The following is a 21,407-nucleotide window of genomic DNA, read 5'->3' on the forward strand; positions in this document are numbered from 1 at the left end:
GACGGCACCCGGGGGGGGGTCCAGCTGTCCCCCCAGTGTCACCTCCCCCCCCCCCCCAAATGTCACCTCCGTGTCCCAAAGCGCAGCACCACTCCGCGTCCGCCAGGTGGCAGCAAAGGAGCGGCCGAGAAACCCCCCCTCCCCCAAACCCCCCCCAAAAAAAAAACTTTGGGGGGGGGTGCAGAGCACGGGACCCCACCGCCATGGGCAAACTGGGCCAAACTGGGAGCACTGGGAACACTGGGAGTGTCCCCAATGTCCCCACTCCCCCCCCCCCAGGACAAAGCACCCCGCTCCTGAAAAGTGACCCTTTATTGGAAGCAAATACAAGGGGGGGGGGGGGGACACGGGGACAAGGTGGGGGGGGGGACACCCCGGGTGGGGGGGGGACACCCTGGGTGGGGACACCCCGGGGTTAAAAACATCGACGTTAAAAAAACGGCAAAAAGAGGGTTTTTTTGGTGACCCCCCCCTTCCCCAAACCCGGCCCCAGAGGGGGGGGGGGGGACACGAGGATTTGGGGGGGGGGGGACGATACCATGGGGGTCTTTTCCCCCCCCCCCCCCCACCAGGTTTTGTCACCCCACAGGGGACACGGGGGGGGACGTGAGGACCCCCCCCGGGGGTGACAGCGAGGAGAAAAAAGTGGGGGGGGGGACACATTTTGGGGAGAGGGGGGGGGGACACGGTGACACAACGCACCGTCCCCCCGCGGCGTCCCTGGGGAGGGCCAGAACCAACCCCGTGGACCCAAAAAGAGGGAAAAGGACGGGATTTAGGGTTTTTTTTTTGGGGGGGACACGAGACGCTGCCCGGGGGGGGCTATGTACAGCGGGGGGGGCCCCGGGGGGGGGGGAACGGGACTTTAGCTCTTGGCGGCCTCGCGCTCTTTGCTGTCCGTGTCCTCGGGGTACGCGTGCCAGGTCAGCCGCTCCTCGTAGAAGGCGATGACAATTTGGGGACATTTTAGGTTGGCCTCCTTGGCCAGCACCAGGTCGGCCTCGTCCGTGTCCTTCCTTGAAAGGGGGGGGGACAAAAAAATTAAAAAAGGGGGCGGGCAGCCCCGTTGGAACCCCTCGGGGGGTCGCGCGCGTTGCTCCGACCCCTTTTTCCCCTAAAACGGCCCCAAAAGGAGCCTCGGGGTGGGCAGCGTTGTCCCTTTTTGGGGACATCGGGTGACGGGAGGGGGCACGGGGGGGGCGCGCGGTGGCCTCACCACTTCATGAGGAACATGAGGTCCCCGCAGGAGTCGGTGGCCCCGATGATTTTTTCGGGTTCCAGCCCTCGCTCGAAGCCCCGGGCGATGTCGTTGCTCTGCGTAGTTTGGGGGGGAAAAAGCGGCTTTTTGGGGGTCACGGCGCTGCAGGCGGCCTCCGGGGAGGAGGGGACGTGCAGCACCCAGAGGTGACGGGGCTGGGGACAGCCCCGTGGCACTGGTGGCACTGGGGGGGGACTGGGTCCTGTGTAGGGGCAGCGGGTGCCAGTCCCATCACCGTGTCCCCCCCAAAATTGTGGTGACCCCAATTCCTGTCCCAATCACCGGGTGCCTGTCCCCATAATGCTGACCCTGGGTGTCCCCCCCAAAATCCTGGTGACACCAGGTGCCTGTCCCCATCAGCGGGTGCCTGTCCCATCATGGTGACACCATGTCCCTGTTCCCATCACCATGTCCCTCCCCAAAATCCTGGTGACACCAGATTCCTGTCCCCATCATGGTGACCCTGGGTGTCCCCCCAAAATCCTGTGACACCGGGTGCTTGTCCCCATCGTGGTGACACCGTGTCCCTCCCCCAATCACTGTCACCCCCCCCAAAATCCTGGTGACACTGGGTGCCAGTCCCATCCCCGTGCCCCCATCCCCACATCCCCTCCAAACCCACAGTGACACCTCCTGTCCCCGCTGCGGTGACACCGCGCCCCCCAAAACCCCCCAAAACCCCCCCAAATCCCTCTCAAACCCCCCAAAACCCCCCAAAATCCCCCCAAAACCCCCCCGGCCCCGCTCACCTCCCGCTTCTTCTTGGCCTTGATGTCATCGGCGGCGGGGAGCCCTTTCCTCTTGCCGCCCTCCGCCTTGTCCCGCGGCCGGGCGCCGTCTCCTTCCTTCATTTTTTTGTATTTTTTCATAAATTCCGAGATCAGCTCCGGGCAGTCCAGGTTCTTCTCCGGCTCCCACGTGTTGTGTTCCCTGTTTCCCATGAAAAAAATAGAAGAAAACCCAAAAAAAAAAAAACAACAAAAAAAAAACCATCACGCCACGAATGGGAGCGAAAAGCACCAAAAGGCACCGAAAGGGAACGAAAGGGAACGAAAGGGAACGAAAGGCACCGAAAGGTGTCCCTCGGCCCCGTTTTAAGGCAAAAAAAGGAGGTTTTGGGGTTGCTTACTCGGAGAAGCCTTTCCACTTGAGCAGATATTCCACCTGGCCCTTCACCACGCGCCGGTCCAGCACCTTCTCCACCACATACTCCTCCTCGTCTTCAGAGGACGAACTGTCTGCTGTCCTCTTGCTTTTCTTGCCCATAGCGCAGCACCCGGCGCCCACGCACCGCCGCCACCCAAATCCTGCGGGGTGCAAGGGAAAGGAGTTAGGGGGGAAATCCTAAAAACGGCCCCAAAGCCATCCCGAAATCTGTGAGGGTGGAGGTGAGGTCCCAAAATCTGGGAGGAGACAGCTGAGGGTGAAGGAGCTGAGGTTTGTGCTTTGTGGCTGCAAAAAGAAAGCCCCAGGTGCTGGGTTTTGGGGGGTTAAAAGGTCTTCAAGGGGAGAGGGGACCCCAAAATTTAAATAGGATTTGTGAAAAGGGCTCAAAAATAAACTTTGGAAAGGGAAGGAGGTATGGGGGACCCCGAAAATGACCCCAAAGTCTGGGAGGAGAGAACTGAGGGTGAAGGAGGCGAGGTTTGCGCTTTGTGGATGCGAAAGGAGAGCCCCAGGTGCTGGGTTTTGGGGTTAAAAACCCTTCAAGGGGGCAAAGGGGACCCCAAAATTCAGAAAGGGTTTGTGAAAAGGTCTCAGAAATAAACTTTGGAAGGGGCACAAGTTAGGGGGAACCCCAAAATCTGGAGGGAAGGAGGTGAGACTGAAGGAGCCGAGGTTTGCGCTTTGTGGCTGCGAAAGGAGAGCCCCAGATCCTATTTTTTGGGGGTTAAAAGTTCTTCAAGGGGAAAGGGGACCCCAAAATTTAAAGAGGATTTGTGAAAAGGTCTCGGAAATAAATCTTGGAAGGGGCAGGAGGTATGGGGGACCCCAAAAATGACCCCAAAATCTGGAGGGAAGGAGGTGAGGCTGAAGGAACTGAGGTTTGTGCTTCGTGGCTGCAAAGGAGAGCCCCAGGTGCTGGTTTTTGGGGCAAAAAACCCTTCAAGGGAGCAAAGGAACACCAAAATTCAGAGGATTCGTGAAACGGTCTCAGAAAAAAGCCCCTTTCCCACCAACCTGGTGATAAAAGCCCAAAACCAGAGCAGAATTTCACCTTTTAGGGGAGTTTTAAACACAAACGAAAAAGGGACGTGGAAAAAATGGGGTGGGGGGAACCACGGGGCCCCCTCCCGAACACCAGGACTGCCAACACCGGGTGTTTTGGGGCAAAATCCCTGCGGAACGGCCAAAACCCTACAAAACTCAAACCCCGCCACAGGCCAGGTGCCTGCTTGGGGCAAAAAACGGGGTTTTATGGCAAAGCCGCGTGCCGGCATCCCACGCCGGGCACGGGGCCAAGAGGGATTTTTTTAACCTTGGTTTTTTTTTTTTTCCAGCTTCTTTTTTTTAAAAAAAAAAAGAAAACAGCCCCAAAAATAACAAAAAACCCCTCGGAGCCAGGAAATTCCGAGCCAGGAATGGGGTGGCCGAGGAATTTCCTGCCCGTGCCGAAAAGCGACCCCGGCGCCGCCCCCCCCCGCCACGGGGCGAGCTGGCGGCGGCGGTTTTGGGTGTAAACGGGACGGTTTTGGGTGTAAATGAAATGATTTGGGTGTAAATGGGATGAATTTGGGTGTAAACGGGACAGTTTTGGGTGCTGCGTCCCTCGCAGGGGCGGCAAGTTCCCAGAAAGCCGCGTGTCGGAGTCCTCTCCTGGAGGAACAAAAGAAAAGAGCCGCTTTGGTTCAAAAAGAGGTGGTTTAAGGCAAAAAGGGCCGCTTTGAGGCAAAAAAGGGTGGTTTGAGGCAAAAAGAGAGGCGCTGGCTTCTCCATTTTTCCCGTTCCGGGGGCGGAAAAGGGATTTTATTCGTTTCGATTTCCCCGCTCCGGTGGCCGAGGGACGCGGTGCCTGGCCGCAGCCCCCTCCCCAAAAGGCGGTTTTTAACCCCAAAACGTCCACGAGGCAGAACGGGAGCCGGGTCCTTTTTAGGACCGAGAAGTTTTGCTTAAAAGCCCCAAGAATCCTTGGGAAACCCAAAAAAAAATTGGATGGAGAAAGGTTGGGGGGGGGGCCCCGAGCTGGCGCCACGGCGCTGGCCCCCGCGGCCGCCCCGCTGTGATTTATGGGGCCGAGGAGGCGGCTTTGGGGCCATGGGAACGGGGAAAAAACCCAAAGGAGGCGGCAGCGGGCAGACGGCCACGGCCACGGCCCCTTCTCGGGGGATCACCCCAAAATCGGGGCAGGCAGAGCTGTGGAAATTGCCTTTTTTTGCCCTTTTTTTTTGGGCTGCCGCGTGGCCGGTGCCCCAGGCTGGGGTCACGGCTCGGTGCAGCTGGAAAACAAACGGGACTGGCGCTGAATAACCCCAAAAGAGTCCCGAATAACCCCAAAAGAGTCCTGAACAGGGCTAAATAACCCCAAAAGAGTCCGGAATAACCCCAAATCGTCCCAAACAAGGCTAAGTAGCCCCAAAACAGCCCCGAACGTGGGTAAGTAACCCCAAAACGGTCCTGAATAACCCCAAAATAGCACTGAACGTAGCCAAATAATCCCCAAACGGTCCTGAACAACCCCAAAACAATCCTAAATGTAGCTAAATAGCCCCAAAATAGTGTAGAATAGCCCCAAAACAGTCCAGAATAGCCCCAAAACAGCCCCAAACATGCTAAATAACCCCCAAAATGGTCCCAAACATGGCTAAGAAACCCCAAAACGGTCCTGAATAACCCCAAAATATCCCTGAACGTGGCCAAATAACCCCAAAATGGTCCCGAGTGTGGCTAAATAACCCCCAAACAGTCCTGAACAACCCCAAAACAGCCCCAAACGTGGCTAAGTAACCCCAAAACAGCCCCATATGTGGCTAAGTAACCCCAAACAGTCCTTAATAACCCCAAATAACCCAGAAGGTGGCTAAATAACCCCAAAACAGCCCCAAACTCCCCTCATCCCAGCTCCCCGGCTCGGCACCCGCCCCGTTCCGACCCCGGGCGCCCCTCTCGTTGGGATTTAGGATCTGTAAAAGAATCAAAAAACCCTAATGGGCGATGACAGGGGCAGCAAACCGCAGCGAACCTGTGAGTTATCGCCCCATAGCGCCATAAAAACCCCGCTCGGGGCTCCCCCCAGCCCTATAGGGCCGAACGCCTGCCATGGGGTCGTGCTGGCTCCCTTCACCCCAAAAAATCTCCCCCATTGGGGTAAGGGGAGCGGTGGTGCCAGGGGGGATGAAGCCCCCCCTGCGCTGTGTCCACCCGTCATGCTGTGGGGTTTTTGGGGTGGGGGGATAAGGGGGGATGGAAGTGGGATTGGAGAGACCCTAAAGGGGTGCAGGGCATCAAAGGGAACCCTAAAAGGCTCCATCGGGGTTTATGGAGACCCCAATGGGGTGTAAAGCCCTAAAGTGAACCCCGCAGCCCCCACTGGGTTTGGAGAGACCCCAAAGAGGGGGGATAGGCTCCAGGGAACCCCACAGCCCCCACTGGGCTCAGAGGGACCCCAAAGAGGGGGAAAGCCCCCGAGGAACCCCACAGCCCCCACTGGGCTCAGAGGGACCCCATTGGGGTGCAAAACCCCAGAGCAAACCCTACAACCTCCTGTGGGCTCAGGGAGACCCCAGGGGGGTGCAAAGCCCCCAGGGGAACCCCACAGCCCCCACTGGACTTGGAGAGACCCCAAAGGTGTAAACCTCCCCCCCCACCCCAAGGAAACCCCACAGCCCCCAATGGGTTTGGAGAGACCCTAAAGGGGGGGGGGCAAAGCCCTATAGCGAACCCCACAGCCCCCCCCGGGCTCACAGAGACCCCATTGGGGTGCAAAACCCCCAAAGGGAGCCCCACAGCCCCCACTGGGCTCAAAAAGACCCCAAAAAGGTAAAAACCCTACAGGAAACCCCCCAGCCCCAAAAAGTCTTGAAGAGACCCCAAAAGGGTGAATCCCCCCCCCCCCCCCCCCCAGGGACCCCCCCAGCCTCCATTGGGCTCACAGAGCCCCCATTGGGCTGCAAAGCCCCAGCGCAAACCCCACAGCCCCCTGCGGGCTCACGGAGACCCCAAAAGGCCCCAAACCCTACAGCGACCCCACAGCCCCCCCCCAGGCCTTGGGGAGACCCCAAAACGGGGGCAAGGCCCCGGGGACCCCCCCCAACGGCCTCCAGGGGGCTCGGGGGGACCCCAAAGGGGCACAAAGCCCCCGAGCAACCCCCCCCGGCCCCTAAAGGACTCACGGAGACCCCAAAAGGGGCTGAAATTACCCCAAAAACCCCAAAAATCCCGGGGGGGGGGCGTGGGGGGGGGCCCTGAGGGGGCCGCGGAGGCCCCGCTGTGAGGGGAGCCCCGGGGGCGGGCCCAGCGCCCCGCCGCCCCCTCCCATTGGCCGCCGCCGCCGCCACTCCGCTCAGCGCCCCGCCCTCATTCGCTGCCCCTCACGCCCCTCAGCGCTGCGAGCCCCGCCCCTCCTTCCACCCCATTGGCCCAGCGCGCTGTCACTCCCCTCCCCGCCCCGCCCTCCTCGCCACGCCATTGGCTGATCCCCCAAAGCTCCTCGCTCCCGCCCCTCCTCGACCGCCATTGGCCCGCGCGGCTGCCAATCCAAGCGGCGGGTCCCGCCCCCGCGGCCTGCCCCCCATTCATCCGCCTCCCGCCGCCGCCACCTGCCCGGGGAGCGGCTCCGGCTCGGGCCCCTCCGCCTCGCTCCCGCCGCCCCTCAGCGCCGCCGCCGCCGCTCCGCGCTCCGCCCGCCAAAAGCGCCCGCAGCGCGCAGGCGCCGCCGGCCTCGCTCCGCGCATGCGCGCTCCCCTCCCTCCCCCCTCCTCTTTCTCCCGCTCCCCCCCTCCCTTCCTGTAAACCCTCGCGCATGCGCAGTGCCCGCCGCACCTTGGGCGCTGCCGGGCGGGCGGCCCCTGCTCGCCGCCGCCGCTCCCAGCAGAGCGCGTCCGGCTCCTCCGAGCTGCGCCGGGCCCGCCGCGGGGCAGCGCTGAGCGACGGCGGCGGCAGCCAATGGGGAGCGCGTCCCCCGCGGGATAGCCAATCAGAGGGAGGCGAGGGGCGGGACGCGCGAGGAGGGAGCCAATCAGAGCGCAGCGAGGCAGTCGCCGGGCCGAAGCGGGAAAAGCGGCGCGAGGCGGGGCCGCGGGGGGCTCGCCCAATCAGCGCGCGGCGGGGGCGGGCTCTCTCTCCGCTCACCCAATCGGCTGCGGCGGCGCGGGAGGGGCGGCTGATATTGACCAATGAGAGCGCGGCTCTCTTCCCCGCCGCCCAATGGGGTGCGGCGCGGGGGCGCGGGGCGGGCGGCGCCGCCCAATGGGAGCGGCCGGGGGGCGGGCTCTCGGCGGGGGCGGCGGAGTGAGGCGGCGGCGCTCGCGTCGCTCGGCCCCTTTCTGTGTCGGCGCCTCGCAGAGGGAGCATCGCGCGCCGAGCCGCCCGCCGCCGCCCAGCCCCTCCCCGCGCCGCGCCGCCGCCATGGCTAAATCCGAGGTGAGGCCTCCCCGGCCCCGCCGCTTCCCCAAACCCCGGCCCGGGCTCGGAGCGCGGCCTCCCCGCCCCCCGCCGCCCCCCCCCTCCGGGCCTAGCGCGCGGGGCCCGGCGCGCGCACTGCGCCTGCGCGGCCCGCCCGCCCGCCGCGCGCTGCGCATGCGCCGCCGGGACCCCCTGCTGCTAGGGCGCATGCGTGAGGGGAGGGGGGCGCGCGCTGCCCCCCCACACTCCCTCCCCCCCTCCCCTCCCTGGGCGCGCGCGCGCGCCGGGGCCACGTGCGCGCCTTTGTGCTCGGGTGGGCGATGGCGGCCGCGCGGCGTCTGCGCATGCGCGGCGCGCAGGGTGAGGGGGGGGGGCTCCTGGGGTTGGGGGGGGGGGGGGAGGGGACAATGAGGGGGGGGGCGTCCTGGTGGAAGGGGGGGGAGGGGGAAGGGAGGGGGGTTGTAGGGGGGTGGGGGGGGTCATAGGGGGGTTATGGGGGGGGGGGTGGGGGCTTTATGGGGGGGGTTGGGGGGTGGGAAGGGTCCTGGGGGGGTCTTAGGGGGGAAAAAGTGGGGCTGGGGGCGCTGTAAAGGCTCTGTAGGGCCCCCCCCCGGATTATTTGGGGGTTCTGGGGGGTGAAGTGGTGTTAAAGCCTCTGCGCCCCCCCCCCCCTTAAAGATTAATTTGAGGGTTTTAGGGCAGAAATTGGGGCTGGGGGGGTTCATAAAGCTTTTCCAGCTCCCCCCCCCCCCCCGGGGTTATTTGGGGGTTCTGGGGTGTAAAATGGGGTTGGGGTCTTCCTGAGGGCTGTGCAGCCCCCCCCCTCCCTGGGATTTATTCAGGAGTTTGGAGTTATAAACGTGGGGCTGGGGGCTCCATAAAGCCCTCGTAGCCCCCCCTCCTGGGGTTATTTGGGGGTTCTGGGGTATAAAATGGGGCTGGGGTCTTGCTAAGGGCTCAGCAGCCCCCCCCCCTTTAGGGATTTGTTTGGGATTTGTGGGGAGTTGGTAAAGGAAAGGGGGTGGAGTTGGGGTGTTTGGGGGTGGGGGGGTGAGGAAGGGGGTTGGGTCCAAAAGGACCCCCCCAAGGGGCTGTAGGGGAGCAGGGAGGGGTTGTAGGGAAACAGGAGCACAGAGAGGGGCTGGGGGGGGCTGTTTGGGATCCCTTGGGGGGCGGCACAGCCTTGAGGTGGGGAGGGGACAATGGGGTCTCCATGGGGTTAGAGGGGGTCCTATTGGGGCACCTGAAGAGCCCCATGGAGGGGATTTGGGGTGCCCCATGATAAGGAATTGGGGTGGGGGGGCCTTAATAACCCCCCCCCCCTCATTGCTGTCACCCCGCAGTCTCCGAAGGAGCCGGAGCAGCTCCGCAAACTCTTCATCGGCGGCCTCAGCTTCGAAACCACAGACGAGAGCCTGCGCAGCCACTTCGAGCAGTGGGGCACCCTGACCGACTGCGTGGTGAGGACCCCGGCCCCCCCCGCGGGCTCCAGGGGTGGGTGACGACTTCGGGGACCCCCCCACGGGGTGGGGAGTTGGGGGGTGGGCACAGCTCCGTGCAGAGCGCATCCCATTTTCGGGCCAAAAACCCTAAAAAAAACGAGGGAAAAAGGGAAGGGACGGAGCCGTGGCCCCAAATCCCCCCTCGATGTGTTACGGGGGGGGGGTCTGGGGGGTGCTGCAGCCCCCTCCTCACCCGCTTGTGTCCCCGCAGGTGATGAGGGACCCCAACACCAAGCGCTCGCGAGGTTTCGGCTTCGTCACGTACTCCTCAGTGGAAGAAGTCGACGCCGCCATGAACGCCCGGCCCCACAAAGTGGACGGCAGGGTGGTGGAACCAAAGAGGGCCGTGTCCAGGGAGGTAGGAAAGGGGCTGGGGGGGGTTTGGGGGGTCTGAGTTGGGGGGCTGAGATCCGCAGAGCCCCTGCGAGGCTCTGTCCTCGTTCTGTGAGGAGCCTGGGATGGGCTGGGGTGCCCAGGAGGGGAGTTTTGGGGTGCCTGGGGAGCTTTTGGGGTGCCCTGGAGAGTTTTGGGGTGCCCAGGTGATGGCTTCTGGGGTGCCCAGCAAGAGATTTGGATTTCTAGGAGAGTTTTGGGGTGTCCAAGGTGGGTTTTAAGGTGCCTGGGGGGGAGTTTTAGGTTCCCAGGGGGCTTTGGGGTTTCCAGTGGGTGTTTTGAGGTGCCTGGGGGTGTATTTGGGTGCCTGGGGGGCTTTTGGGGTGCCCAGGTGGGGCCTTTTGGGTTCCCTGGAGGGGGATTTGGGGTGCTCAGGGGTGTTTTGGGGTTCCCAGGTAGGGGCACTAGGGTGCCCAGGGTGGGTTTTGGGGTGCCTAGTGGGAGTTTTAGGTTCCCAGGGGGTTGTGGTACCCAGGGGACATTTGGGGTGCCGGGGGGGGGGAGTTTTGGTGTGCCCAGGGAGCAGTTTTGGGTTCTCAAGGGGCTTTTGGGATGCCTGGGATGAGTTTTGGCTTCCCAGGGTGTTTTTAGGGTGCCCAGGGTGGCTTTTGGGGTACCCAGGGCTTGCCCATCACACCCCGTTTTTTTCCCCCCCCCAAGGACTCGCAGCGGCCCGGCGCCCACCTGACGGTGAAGAAGATTTTCGTGGGGGGCATCAAGGAGGACACGGAGGAGCACCACCTGCGGGATTATTTCGGGCAGTACGGCAAAATCGAGGTCATCGAGATCATGACGGACCGCGGCAGCGGCAAGAAGAGGGGCTTCGCCTTCGTCACCTTCGACGACCACGACTCCGTTGACAAGATCGTCAGTAAGTGCCCCAAAAAGCCCCGAATCTTTTAGGGTGGGAGGCATCCTAAAAGATCACCCGGGTCAGGTCACGCAGGGACAGCCTCCAGGTGGGATTTTTGGGGTGACCCCAAAGAAGGAGACCCCACAGCCACCCTGGGCAGCCTGTTCCGTGCTCTGCCCCGCTCCCCGTGCACAAGTCTCATCTCTTTTTGGGGAGAAAGGAGGGTTTTTTGGAGGGGAAAGGGGGGTTTTGGGGGAGAAAGGAGGTTTTTTGGGGGAGAAAGGAGCGGTTTTGGAGGAGAAAGGAGGGTTTTTGGGGAGAAAGAAGCGGTTTTTGGGAAGAAAGGAGGATTTTTTGGGGGGAAAGGGGTTTTTTTGGGGAGAAAGGAAGGTTTTTTTGGGAGAAAGGAGGGTTTTTTGGGGAGAAAAGAGCTCCATCTTGCATCCGCTGCCCCTCGCCCTGTCACTGGGATGTCAGGACAGGAGCCTGGCCCCATCCCCCTGACACCCACCCCATAATTAATTACAACCCTTAACGAGGTCACCCCCAACCTCCTCCAACCCTCAAACCCCTCCTCCTGACCCCTTAGGGTTACGCTCCCCTCCCTCAGCCTCCCCCCCTTTAACCCTCACCCTTTTATCTCCAAAATTTCACATCTCCGCCCCCAATTTCACATCTCCATCCCAATTTCCCCCCTTTTCAGTCCAGAAATACCACACTGTGAACGGCCACAACTGCGAGGTTCGGAAAGCCCTGTCCAAGCAGGAGATGGCCAGCGCCTCGGCCAGCCAGAGAGGTGAGCTCGCGCCTCGCCCCCCCAGCCCCCAAACCCCCCCCCAGCTGCCGCTGGACCCCGCTGCCTGCGCTGTTCCTAAAGGCTGTCCCCCGCCGCCCCCTCTTTTAGGTCGCAGCGGCTCCGGGAATTTCGGCGGCGGGCGCGGAGGAGGATTCGGAGGCAACGACAACTTCAGCCGCGGCGGAAATTTCGGCGGCCGTGGTGAGTGGCTCGTGGTGGGTGACAACGAGGTGGGGGGGGACCCCAAGGAACCCCCCCAGCTGCAGGGACACCGCAGGGACACAGCCGTCGGCACCGGATTCGGCCCCAAAACGTAGCCCAAACGCCGCTGCCACCGCTGCTGCCACCGCTCCGGCTCCCCCACCGCGCTCCTCCACGCCAGGAATTTCGGCGCCCGCCTTTTTTCTCTCCATCAACTACAAAAAAACCATAAAAATTAAGAAAAATAATAATTAATTAACCCCGCGTGGCCGCGGGCCGGCCTCGAACCCCAACGGTTGTGTTCTTTTCAGGTGGGTTTGGTGGCAGCCGCGGTGGCGGTTATGGCGGCGGCGGAGACGGCTATAATGGATTTGGAGGAGACGGTAAGGCCGGAGCGGGATTTCTCCGACGCTTGCCGCGAGCCCAGGACACGCCAACCGGCCCCGTGGCCCCCCCGACGCAGCCACCGCACCGCCGACCCCGGAGCCCGGCCGCCCTCGGAGCCCCCGGGGCGGCCGTCGGAGCTCAGCACCTTTTTTTTTGTTTTTCTTCCCTTTTTTTCCCCCCCCCCCTTTAGGTTACGGCGGCAGCGGTCCCGGTTATTCCGGTGGGAACCGGGGCTACGGCGGCAGCAGCACCTACGACGGTTACAACAACGGCGGGGGGGGCTTCGGGGGTGGCAGCGGGGGCCGTCGGCCCGCCCGGGGACCCGCGCTCGCCGTGCGGAACGGCCTCTCGGAGGCTGGCACAGGTGAGCCCCGCGCCCTCGACCCCCTTAAAAAATCCTCTTGGGAGCCCCCCTCAGCCCCCACTGAGTCACCCTCGACCCCTTTAAATCCTCTTGGGGCCCCCTCGATCCTTTTGGTGGCCCCTCTCGGCCCCCATTGATGCGCCCTCAGCCCCCTTAATCCTTTTGGGACCCCATTGAGACCCCACTGAATCCCCCTCAGCCCCTATTGAGTTGCCCCTTGGCCCCATTGAGTCACCCCCAGCCCCTATTGAGTTGCCCCCAGCTCCATTGAGCCCCCTTGGCCCCCGTTGGGTCCCCTCAGCCCCACTGAATCCCCGTTGGCCCCCACTGAGCCCCCCCAGACCCATTGGGTCCCCTCAGTCCCCATTGAATCCCCCCCCAGCTTCCGTTGAGCCCCTTTTGCCCCATTGAGTCCCCTCAGCCCCCCCGTTGAGCCCTCTTGGCCCCATTGCCCCCCACCAGCCCCCATTGATTCCCCTCATCCCCCATTGAGCCCCCCCACAGCCCTGTTGAACCCCCACTGAGTCCCCTCGGCCCCAGTTGAGCCCCCCTTGGGTGCCCCCAGCCCCATTGAATCCCCCTCAGTCCCCGTTGAACCCCCATTGAGCCCCCCCCGCCCCTTTTGAACCCCTGTTGAATCCCCAATGAGCCCCCTTGGGTGCCCTTGGCCCCACTGAACCCCCATTGAGCCCCCTTGGGTGCCCTCAGCCCCATTGAGCCCCCCCAGCCCCTGTTGAGCCCCCTCGACCCCCATTGAGCCCCCCTGGGTGCCCTCAGCCCCACTGAACCCCCGTTGAGCCCCCTTGGGTGCCCCCAGCCCCATTAAATCCCCTCCGTTGACCTCGGATCTCTCCATTATCCCCCCCCGAGTCTTTTGGGGTTGTCTTTAACCCCATAAACCGACTCCATCTCCTTCCCCTCCCCTTCCAAAATCCCCCAAAAAAAAACCCTCAGGCAGCAATTTCGGCGGCGGCGGCAGCTACAACGACTTCGGCAGTTACAACAACCAATCGTCCAACTTCGGCCCCATGAAGGGGGGCAATTTCGGGGCCGGAGCTCGGGGCCGTACGGCGGCGGTGAGTCCCCCCGCGGGCTCCGTGCTCCCCGGGCCGGGTGCACCCCGACGCCGCTCTCCCTGGAGCATTTCCGACCACCCAGGTCCGCGGGGCTCCTCGGCGGGGGCCGGGCGCGCTCCCCCCACCCTCCAGAAGTGCAGAAACCCCCCCTAATCCCCATTTTTTCCCTTTTTTTCCCTAAAAACCGCGCAGGCGGCTACGGCAGCTCGAGCGGCGGCGGCAGCTACGGCGGCGGGAGGAGGTTTTAACACCCGCAGGTGAGCAAAACTGCAAAGCAACCCCTAAAAAAAACCCTAAAAAAAAACAAAAAAAAACCTAAAACCCCCAAAAAAAAAACTAAAAACCCCCCAAAAAAACCCTAAAAACCCCCAAAAAACCCAAATCCTGCTAATTTCTTCCTTTCCAACAGGAAACAAAGCTTAGCAGGAGAGGAGAGCCAGAGGAGGGGCAGGGAGCTGCAGGTTACAAGTTGTGAACTCAGCCAAGTGCCACTTTTTGTGGCCGGGGGGTGGCTGCAACCCGAAGACTTGGCGTTAGCCAGAAGCCTCCTCGGCCACCAGGACTGTGTCTCGTGACTAATCGTACCCCGGGTTCTTTTTAGTTTCTGTGCCGTGGAAAGAAAAAATGAAAAAAAGAAAAAAAAAACAGAAAACGGAGAAAAAAAAACACAAGAAAAAAACAAAAAAAAAGCATTCCTACGAGGGCTCTGCCCGGAGCCTCGGTTTTATTTGCGCGCCCGTGCTGTCGATCGCTGACTGTACCACAACCTGACGCTGAATAAATGTGTCTTGTTTTTTTTTTTAACTTCTGTCTCAGCCCCTCTGCTCTCCAGCCCCCGGCGCGCAGACCCCCCCTAGCACAGGCTAGCTCAGGACCCCCCCGTTTTCCCCCATTTTCCCCTGTTTTTCCCCCATTTTCCCCCGTTTTTCCCCCATTTTCCCCTGTTTTTCCCCCATTTTCCCCCGTTTTCCCCCATTTTCCCCTGTTTTTCCCCCATTTTCCCCTGTTTTTCCCCCATTTTCCCCCTTCACGGGCCCCATTTTCCCCCCTTTTTCCCCGTTTTTCCCCCCTTTTTCCCCCACTTTCTCCCATTTTTCCCCCATTTTCCCCCCATTTCACCCTCCTCTGCCCCCTCCGGCCCCCCCAGCCCCGTCCCCCAATTTTCCTGCCCCCCCCCGCAGCACCGCAGCAAAGCCAGGGCAGGGCGGCTGTAGGTAAGAGCAGCTTTTTCCTTCCCCCCCCCCCCTTCGTATGGATTAATCCCAACCCCGTGCCCCCCCCCTTGGACCCCCCCAGCCCCCCACTAACGCCTCCCTTCGCTTTTGTAGGATCTGCTGGGACAGGAGCCCCCGGGGCCGCAGGTGGAGGTGAGCGGGGGGACATTTGGGGACATTTGGGGACACGGGGGGGGACACACAGGGACCCCCCCCCCAGCTCACGGCTCTCCCCTTCCTTGCAGCGTCGCGGGATCCCACAGGACTTGGGACGTGTGCCGGGGGCGTTGTAAATAAAAGGGTATTTTTGTAATTTTGGCAAAATTTGGTCGTTTTTGTGACACCGTCCCATTGTGTGGATGCGGGGGGGGGCAGGATGGGGACAGGGGGGGACAGAAGAGCAGGGGAGGGGGACACAGTTGGGGACAGGAGCTGGGGACAAAGGGGACGGGGATAGAAGGGGCAGGATCCAGGGCAACAAGGGACAGGACTGGGGGTGTGGGACATGGGGGGGGGGGACAGAGAGGACGGGGGGGTCTCAGAGCCCCCAGGGCACAAGTGTCACCCCAGGGTGCTGGGACATGGGGTGACACGTGGGGGGGGCAGGTCGGTGGCACCCTGGGGTGACAGAATAACGGGGACGGGTCACCAGGGTGTGAGAGGTGACATGGGGACACCCGGCCCTGGGCTGGGGACATGGGGTGACAGGGACATGGGGTGACAGGGATGGGGTGTCAGGGACGTGGCACCCCAGGGTGACAGAGGTGACACACGGGGGGGTTTGGAGCTGGTTTATTTACAGAGGTGGCAGCAGGACGGGGTGACGGAGGTGTCCCCAGGGCCTCACCCCTGGCTGGTGGCATTGGGGACACCGCGGGCACCCAGGGGACAACGGGGACACTGCTGGCAGCCAGGGGGTGCAGGGGGGCACCCAAGGGTGCCATCACCCTCCCACCCCCACCCCCCGTGACCACCCCCCAGCGCTCACCCCCAGCCCCCTCCACCCCCTCCCCCGCCCCCCCAACCCCTGGTTACCCTCCACATTCACCCCGACCCCTTCTGGGGGGGTCACCCCCTGGGTCTCCCCCCCCTCCCCGACCCCCGCCCCCTCCCTCAGCGCCCCCAGGACCTGAGCGGAGACCCTGGCCAGGTCCCTGCGCAGAGCCCCCAGCGCCCTCTCCGCTTGGCCCCTCGCCCTCAGCAGCCGCTCGCGTTCGCGCCCCAAACGCCCCAGCTCGGCTTGGAGCCCGGCGATGGCCTCCAATTTCCTGCGCCGACATTTTTGGGCCGCAACCTTGTTTTTGCCTCTTCTGCGGATATCTCGTGCCAAGGCGAGTTCCGGAGCCGAAAGGCGAGCGCGTCCCAAAAGGGCGTTGAAATCCTCCACGGGGAGGTTGACGATGGCATCGGGACCGATGGGCAACGCCAGGGCTAAAGCTCGTCGGGGGTCCCTGGGGGGGGTCTCTGGGGGGGTCCCGGAGGGGTTGAGGGGGTTGGGGAGGGAATTGGGGGGTCGCGGGGGGAGTTTGGGGTGCCGGGGGTTGGGGATTGGGGAAAGGGGGGAGGAATGGAGGGGGGAAAGGGGTTGGGGGGAGGATGGGGGGTGGGGGGTAAGGGGTGGGGGGGGGAATGGGGTAGAAGGGGGGGTCGAAAGGGGGGTCTGCTGCAACGTCCAGGCCCTGGGGGGAGAAAAGGGGGGTTAAGAGGGGGGGGTGGGGGGGATTAGGGGATGGGGGGACAATGGGGGGGGCTAATGGGGGGTGGTCCCAGGGGAATGGGGTTTAATGGGGGGGGGTTCTAGGGGAATTGGGGTTTAATGGGGGGGGTCCCAGGGAAATGGGGTTTAATGGGGGGGTCCTGGGGAGGAGGGTTTAATGGGGGGGGGTCCCAGGGGAGGCAGAGCTCAATGGGGGGATCCCAGGGGAAGTGGGGTTTAATGGGGGGGGGGTCTTCCTAATGGGGGGGCTGGGAGCATGGGAGGGGGGCCTGGGAGGGTTAATGGGGGGTGGTCCCAGGGGAGGAGGGGTTTAATGGGGGGGGTCTCAGGGGAAATGGGGTTTAATGGGGGGGTCTCCCAATTGGAGAAAATGTGAATGGGGACCAGAGATGGGGCAGTGTGGGGGGGTCCCAGGGCATGAAACATGGGGGGGCTCCCAAGGGGTAAGGTGGAGGTGGGGGGGTCCCAGGGGTGCAGGAGGTGAGTGGGGGGGGGGGGGTCCCAGGGGTACCCTGGGGCGGGCGGCCGGCAGGCGGCGCTAGGACCCTGCGGCGCGGAGGGGGCGTGGCCTGGAGGTGGGTGGGCGTGGCCTGACGGAGGTGGGCGGGGCTTGTCGGGAGGGGGCGTGGCCCACCTGCAGCTCGCTGAGGGACAGGATCTCCTGCCACGTGATCTCCTGCCACGTGAGCTCGGCCGGGCCCGGCGGGGGCGGGGCCATGGGCGGGGCCACGAGGGAGCCCCGCCCCTCCAGCTCCCCCAGCGCCGCCAGCGTCTGCGGGAGGCCCCGCCCCGTCGGCTCTCATTGGCTGAGCGCGGCTCCCCCTCGATTCCCATTGGCTGCGCCGCCCCCGGCTAAGCCCCGCCCCCAGCTCCCCCCCCACCCCCTGGCACCCCCAAAGCCCCCCAATAGCCCCCCAATAGCCCCCCAGCCCCCCCAAAGTCCCCAAGACCCCCCAAATCCCCTGACCCCCCCAATATCCCCCAATGACCCCAGTATCCCCCCAAAAGCCCCCCAATATCCCCTAAAGCCCCCAAGATCCCCCAAAGCCCCCCAGTGCCCCCAAATATTCCCCAACCCCCCCAATATCCCCCAGCCCCCCGATATCCTCCACCCCCATATCCCCCCAGCCCCCCCAAATCCCTCATCCCCCAATATCCCGAGCCCCCCAAAACCCCCCAATATCCCCTAAACCCCCCCAGTATCCCCCAGTGCCCCCCAATACCCCCATCCCCCCAATATCCTCCACCCCCATCTCCCTCCATCCCCCCAAACCCCCCCCAAGCTTCCCCCAACCCCCCCAAAACCCACCCCATGCCCCCCCCGAACCCCCATATCCCCCCCAGGCCCCCCCCCAGACTCCCTCATGTCCCCCCCGAACCCCCCCCAGATCCCCTCATATGCCCCCCAGACCCCCCCACCCCCTCCCCCAGACCACCCAGACCCCCCCATATCCCCCCCCAGACCTCCCCATGACCCCCCCAACCCCCCCATCTCCCCCCCAGCACCCCCAGATCCCCCCCGACCCCCCTATAAACCCCCCCGACCTCTGCATATCCCCCTCAGACCCCTCATGTCCTCCCCAGACCCCCCCCAATATCCCCCCAAAACCCCCCCATTTCCCCCCCAGACCCCCCCGTGACCCCCCCGACCCCCCCACGTCCCCCCCCCACTCACCTCGGCCGCACCCCGCATCCCTCCGGCTTCCCCCATCCCGCCACCGGGGCTCCCTCCGGCTCCTGCGGCCCCGATAAGGGCTTATCACCCGCCGCAGCCACCCCCCCACCCCCCCAGCCTCAGTTTCCCCATCCGGGGGGGGGGGGGGGGGGGCAGAGCCCACGTGACCCCCCCCACCCCCCCCCCGGCACCCCCCCCCCTACAGCCCCATCCCCGGTTGTGCCCCCCCCCCCCCCTCCCTTGGGCTCCCACTTCTGCTTTCGGGGTGGGGAGGGGCCCACAAGGGGGTGGGGGGGGGTGCTGGGGGTGTCCCCCCCCCCCCCCCGGGTGCCACCCGCCTTGCGCCACCCCATTGCCCAACACCAAGGGACATTGCACAAGGGCCAACCGCCGCGGGGCAGGTGTCACCCCGTGTCACCCCCTGTCACCCCCTGTCACCACGTGTCACCCCCACACACACCCCTCTGTCACCCCCCCGTCACCCCTCCGTCACCCCCATCCCCCCTAAAACACAGCAGCAGGGACCCTACAATAACATATTGCCAGGAGACCCTACAATAACAAAAAAACGGGAGACCCTATATAAATAAAGAGCCAGGAGACCCTACAATAACATAGCCCTAAGAGACCCTACAATAATAATAATAAAAACAAAACAAAAAACAAAACAAAACAAAACAAAAACAGGAGACCCTACAATAACAAAAAACCAGGAGACCCTACAATAACACAGCACTGGGAGACCCTACAATAACATAGCCCTAAGAGACCCTACATTAATAATAATAACAAATAAATAAAAAATAAACAGGAGACCCTACAATAACAAAGTGCCAGGAGACCCTACAATAACACAGAGCCAAGAGACCCTACAATAACACAGAGCCAGGGCCCTTACAACAAGGCGGCACCAGGAAACCCTACAAGAACATATCAGGAAACCTGATAACAAACCCAGAGCCTGGAGACCCTACAATAACAGCGCCCGAGGACCCCACGTTATCACACCAGGAGACCCTACAATAACACAGCCCCGCGGGACCCCCGCTGCGGTGCCGGGGCCGTTGGGGCCGTTTCCGCCCGGCCCCGCTGGGCCCGAACCGCAGGAACCCGGCGCCGTTACCGGCCCCGCTGGCAGCAGGCCAGGGGCTGGGGCCTGCACGGGGCCTGCCGGGGATCCCCGCGGGATCCTGCCCAAAACATGGTGGGATCCTGCCCCAAATATACCAGGATCCTGCCCAAAACGTACCCCAAACCAGCTGGGATTCTGCCCAAAATGTGCCTGGATCCTGCCTGGGTCCTGCCCCAAATATGCCAGGATTCTGCCCCAAATGTGCAGGGATCCTGCCAAAATGTGTCTGGATCCTTCCCCAAATATGCCGGGATCCTGCCTAAAACGTGCCGGGATCCTGCCCCAAACATGCTGGGATTCTGCCCAAAATGAGCCTGGATCCTGCCCCAAACCTGCCAGGATTTTGCCTAAAATTTGCCAGGATCCTGCCCCAAGCCTGATGGGATCCTGCCTAAAATGTGCCTGGATCCTGCCCCAAATATGCCAGGATTCTGCCCAAAATGTGCCGGGATCCTGCCCCAAACCTGCCAGGATCCTGCCTAAAACGTGCTAGGATCCTGCCCCAAACTGGCTGGAATCCTGCCCAAAATGTGCTGGGATCGTGCAGGAAGTCTGTGGGGATCCTGCCTAAAACATGCTGGGATCCTGCCCAAAATCTACCTGGATCCTGCTTAAAACCTGATGGGATCCGGCCTGAAGTCCCCATGGATCCTAAAACCTGCCTGGATCCTGCCCCAAATCTGCCAGGATCCTGCCTAAAATCTGCCTGGATCCTGCTGGGATCCTGCCCCAAACCCACTGGCATCCTGCCCAAAGTCTGTCAGGATCCTGCCTAAAACATGTTGGGATCCTGCCTAAAATGTGCTGGGATCCGACCCCAAATCTGCTGGGATCCTGCCCCAAATCTTCCCGGATCCTACCTAAAACCACACCGGGATCCTGCCCGACATCTGTGGGGATCCTGCCCCAAATCTGCCGGGATCTGACCCCAAACCTGCCGGGATCCTGCCCAAAACGTGCCGGGATCCTGCCCCGATCCCACCCCAAACCCCAATCCCCCCCCCCCCCATCCCGGGACCCACCTGGGTGGCCCCGCGCTCAGGCCAAGGCCATGCTGGGGACACTGGGACTGGGGACACTGGGACTGGGGATACTGGGACTGGGGACACCGGGACTGGGGAGCGGGGACGGCCCCACAGAGCCAGCCCCAGGGCGGGGACACCCTGGGGACAAGGGGGGGGGGACAGCGGGGGAGGGAGGGGACAGGGGGACACTGGGGGACACTGGGGGGACACTGGGGGACATTTGGGGACATTTGGGGACATAGGGACATGGGGATGGGGGACATGGGATGGGGGGACACTTTTGGGGACACGGGGACATGGAATGAAGGGGACAATGATGGGGACATGGGGGCGCTTTTGGGGACATGGGGACACAATTGGGGGACAGGGTTGGGAGACATGGGATGAGGGGGACACTTTTGGGGACATAGGGGACACTTTTGGGGACGTGGGACAAGGGGGACACTGCTGGGGACACGGGGACACAAATGGGGAATGGGGGGAGAGGGGGGTACACGGGTACACGGGACGAGGGGACACTGCTGGGGGTGGGGATGTGGGGTGAGGGGACACTTGTGGGGATGCTTTTGGGGACAGGGGTGACACGTGTGTCCCCCCCCCAATTATCAGCAGGGCCCAGGACATCCGCCCCGGGTGATGCGGGCATCCTGCGCCCCCCCCCCTTGGTGACACCGCCCCGGCTGTCACCAGAGGGCCACTGTCCCCACAGGGGGGGAAGAGGGGGGGGGAGGGGCTGTGTGTCCCCGTTGGGTGTCCCCATGTCCGTGTGTCCCCACCGCCCCGGCTCCATCTCTGTCCCCGTGTCCCCCAGTGTCACCCCATATCCCCCAATTGTGTCCCCACGTCCCTCCATTGTCCCCCCAATGTTCCCCAGTGTGCCTCAGTGTCCCCATGTCCCCAATACCCCCATATGTCCCCCAGTGTCCTCAGTTGTGTCCCCATGTCCCCAGTGCCCCCCATGTCCCCCCAACATCCCCCCAATCCCCCCAATGTCCCCAATGTCCCCATGTCCTCCAATTGTGTCCCCATGTCCCCCACATCCCCCATGTCCCCAACACCTCCATATATCCCTGTGTCCCCCAATGTCCCCAGTTGTGTCCCCATGCCCCCAGTGTCCCCCATGTCCCCCCAATGTCCCCCATGTCCCCTAATGTCCCCCAATTGTGTCCCCATGTCCCAAATGTCCCCCATGTCCCCCCAATGTCCCCCAGTGTCTCCCATGTCCCCCCAGTGTCCCCATGTCCCCAGTGTCC

General features: G+C 63.1%; 3 protein-coding genes across 6 annotated transcripts; 1 reads left to right on the plus strand and 2 right to left on the minus strand.

The window, feature by feature from the left end:
• Nucleotides 1–297: 297 nt before the first annotated feature.
• Nucleotides 298–7,393, minus strand: CBX5 (chromobox 5). Of its 4 annotated transcripts, none has more exons than XM_068663374.1 (5): nucleotides 7,238–7,393; nucleotides 2,388–2,565; nucleotides 2,008–2,188; nucleotides 1,217–1,341; nucleotides 298–1,016 (listed from the first exon to the last, which is right to left on the minus strand). In XM_068663374.1, the coding sequence occupies exons 2-5, from the start codon at nucleotides 2,522–2,524 to the stop codon at nucleotides 866–868; spliced, it is 594 nt and encodes a 197-aa protein (XP_068519475.1). In that variant the 5' UTR covers nucleotides 2,525–2,565; nucleotides 7,238–7,393; the 3' UTR covers nucleotides 298–865. The 4 variants fall into 4 exon arrangements, with proteins under 4 accessions (XP_068519475.1, XP_068519473.1, XP_068519474.1 ...); XM_068663372.1 differs by lacking the exon at nucleotides 7,238–7,393 and adding an exon at nucleotides 7,015–7,168; XM_068663373.1 differs by lacking the exon at nucleotides 7,238–7,393 and adding an exon at nucleotides 7,015–7,167 and having other exon boundaries at nucleotides 1,217–1,314.
• A 283-nt stretch (nucleotides 7,394–7,676) lies between these two features.
• Nucleotides 7,677–14,043, plus strand: HNRNPA1 (heterogeneous nuclear ribonucleoprotein A1). Its single transcript, XM_068663371.1, is given in 12 exon segments — nucleotides 7,677–7,837; nucleotides 9,163–9,279; nucleotides 9,533–9,679; nucleotides 10,375–10,585; nucleotides 11,271–11,363; nucleotides 11,472–11,564; nucleotides 11,876–11,947; nucleotides 12,142–12,315; nucleotides 13,270–13,359; nucleotides 13,362–13,473; nucleotides 13,584–13,648; nucleotides 13,801–14,043. Coding segments are annotated over 12 exon segments (1,203 nt in total). The 5' UTR covers nucleotides 7,677–7,822; the 3' UTR covers nucleotides 13,815–14,043.
• A 1,337-nt stretch (nucleotides 14,044–15,380) lies between these two features.
• NFE2 (nuclear factor, erythroid 2) lies at nucleotides 15,381–18,177 on the minus strand. The gene is given in 4 exon segments (XM_068663376.1): nucleotides 15,381–16,116; nucleotides 16,118–16,284; nucleotides 16,957–17,094; nucleotides 17,998–18,177. Coding segments are annotated over 4 exon segments (891 nt in total). The 5' UTR covers nucleotides 18,016–18,177; the 3' UTR covers nucleotides 15,381–15,548.
• Nucleotides 18,178–21,407: the final 3,230 nt, after the last annotated feature.

This window comes from Anas acuta, chromosome 29 (genome assembly GCF_963932015.1).
Source record: "Anas acuta chromosome 29, bAnaAcu1.1, whole genome shotgun sequence".
Lineage (NCBI taxonomy): Eukaryota > Metazoa > Chordata > Aves > Anseriformes > Anatidae > Anas > Anas acuta.

Coding starts and splice junctions, on each gene's coding strand:
- CBX5 (XM_068663374.1), bottom strand. CDS start 2,524: ATGGGCAAGAAAAGCAAGAGGACAGCAGACAGTTCGTCCTCTGAAGAC. Junction 2,189..2,387: donor AAGTGGAAAGGCTTCTCCGA/GTAAGCAACCCC, acceptor CATGGGAAACAG/GGAACACAACACGTGGGAGC. Junction 1,342..2,007: donor AGGCCAAGAAGAAGCGGGAG/GTGAGCGGGGCC, acceptor ACCCCCAAAAAG/CCGCTTTTTCCCCCCCAAAC.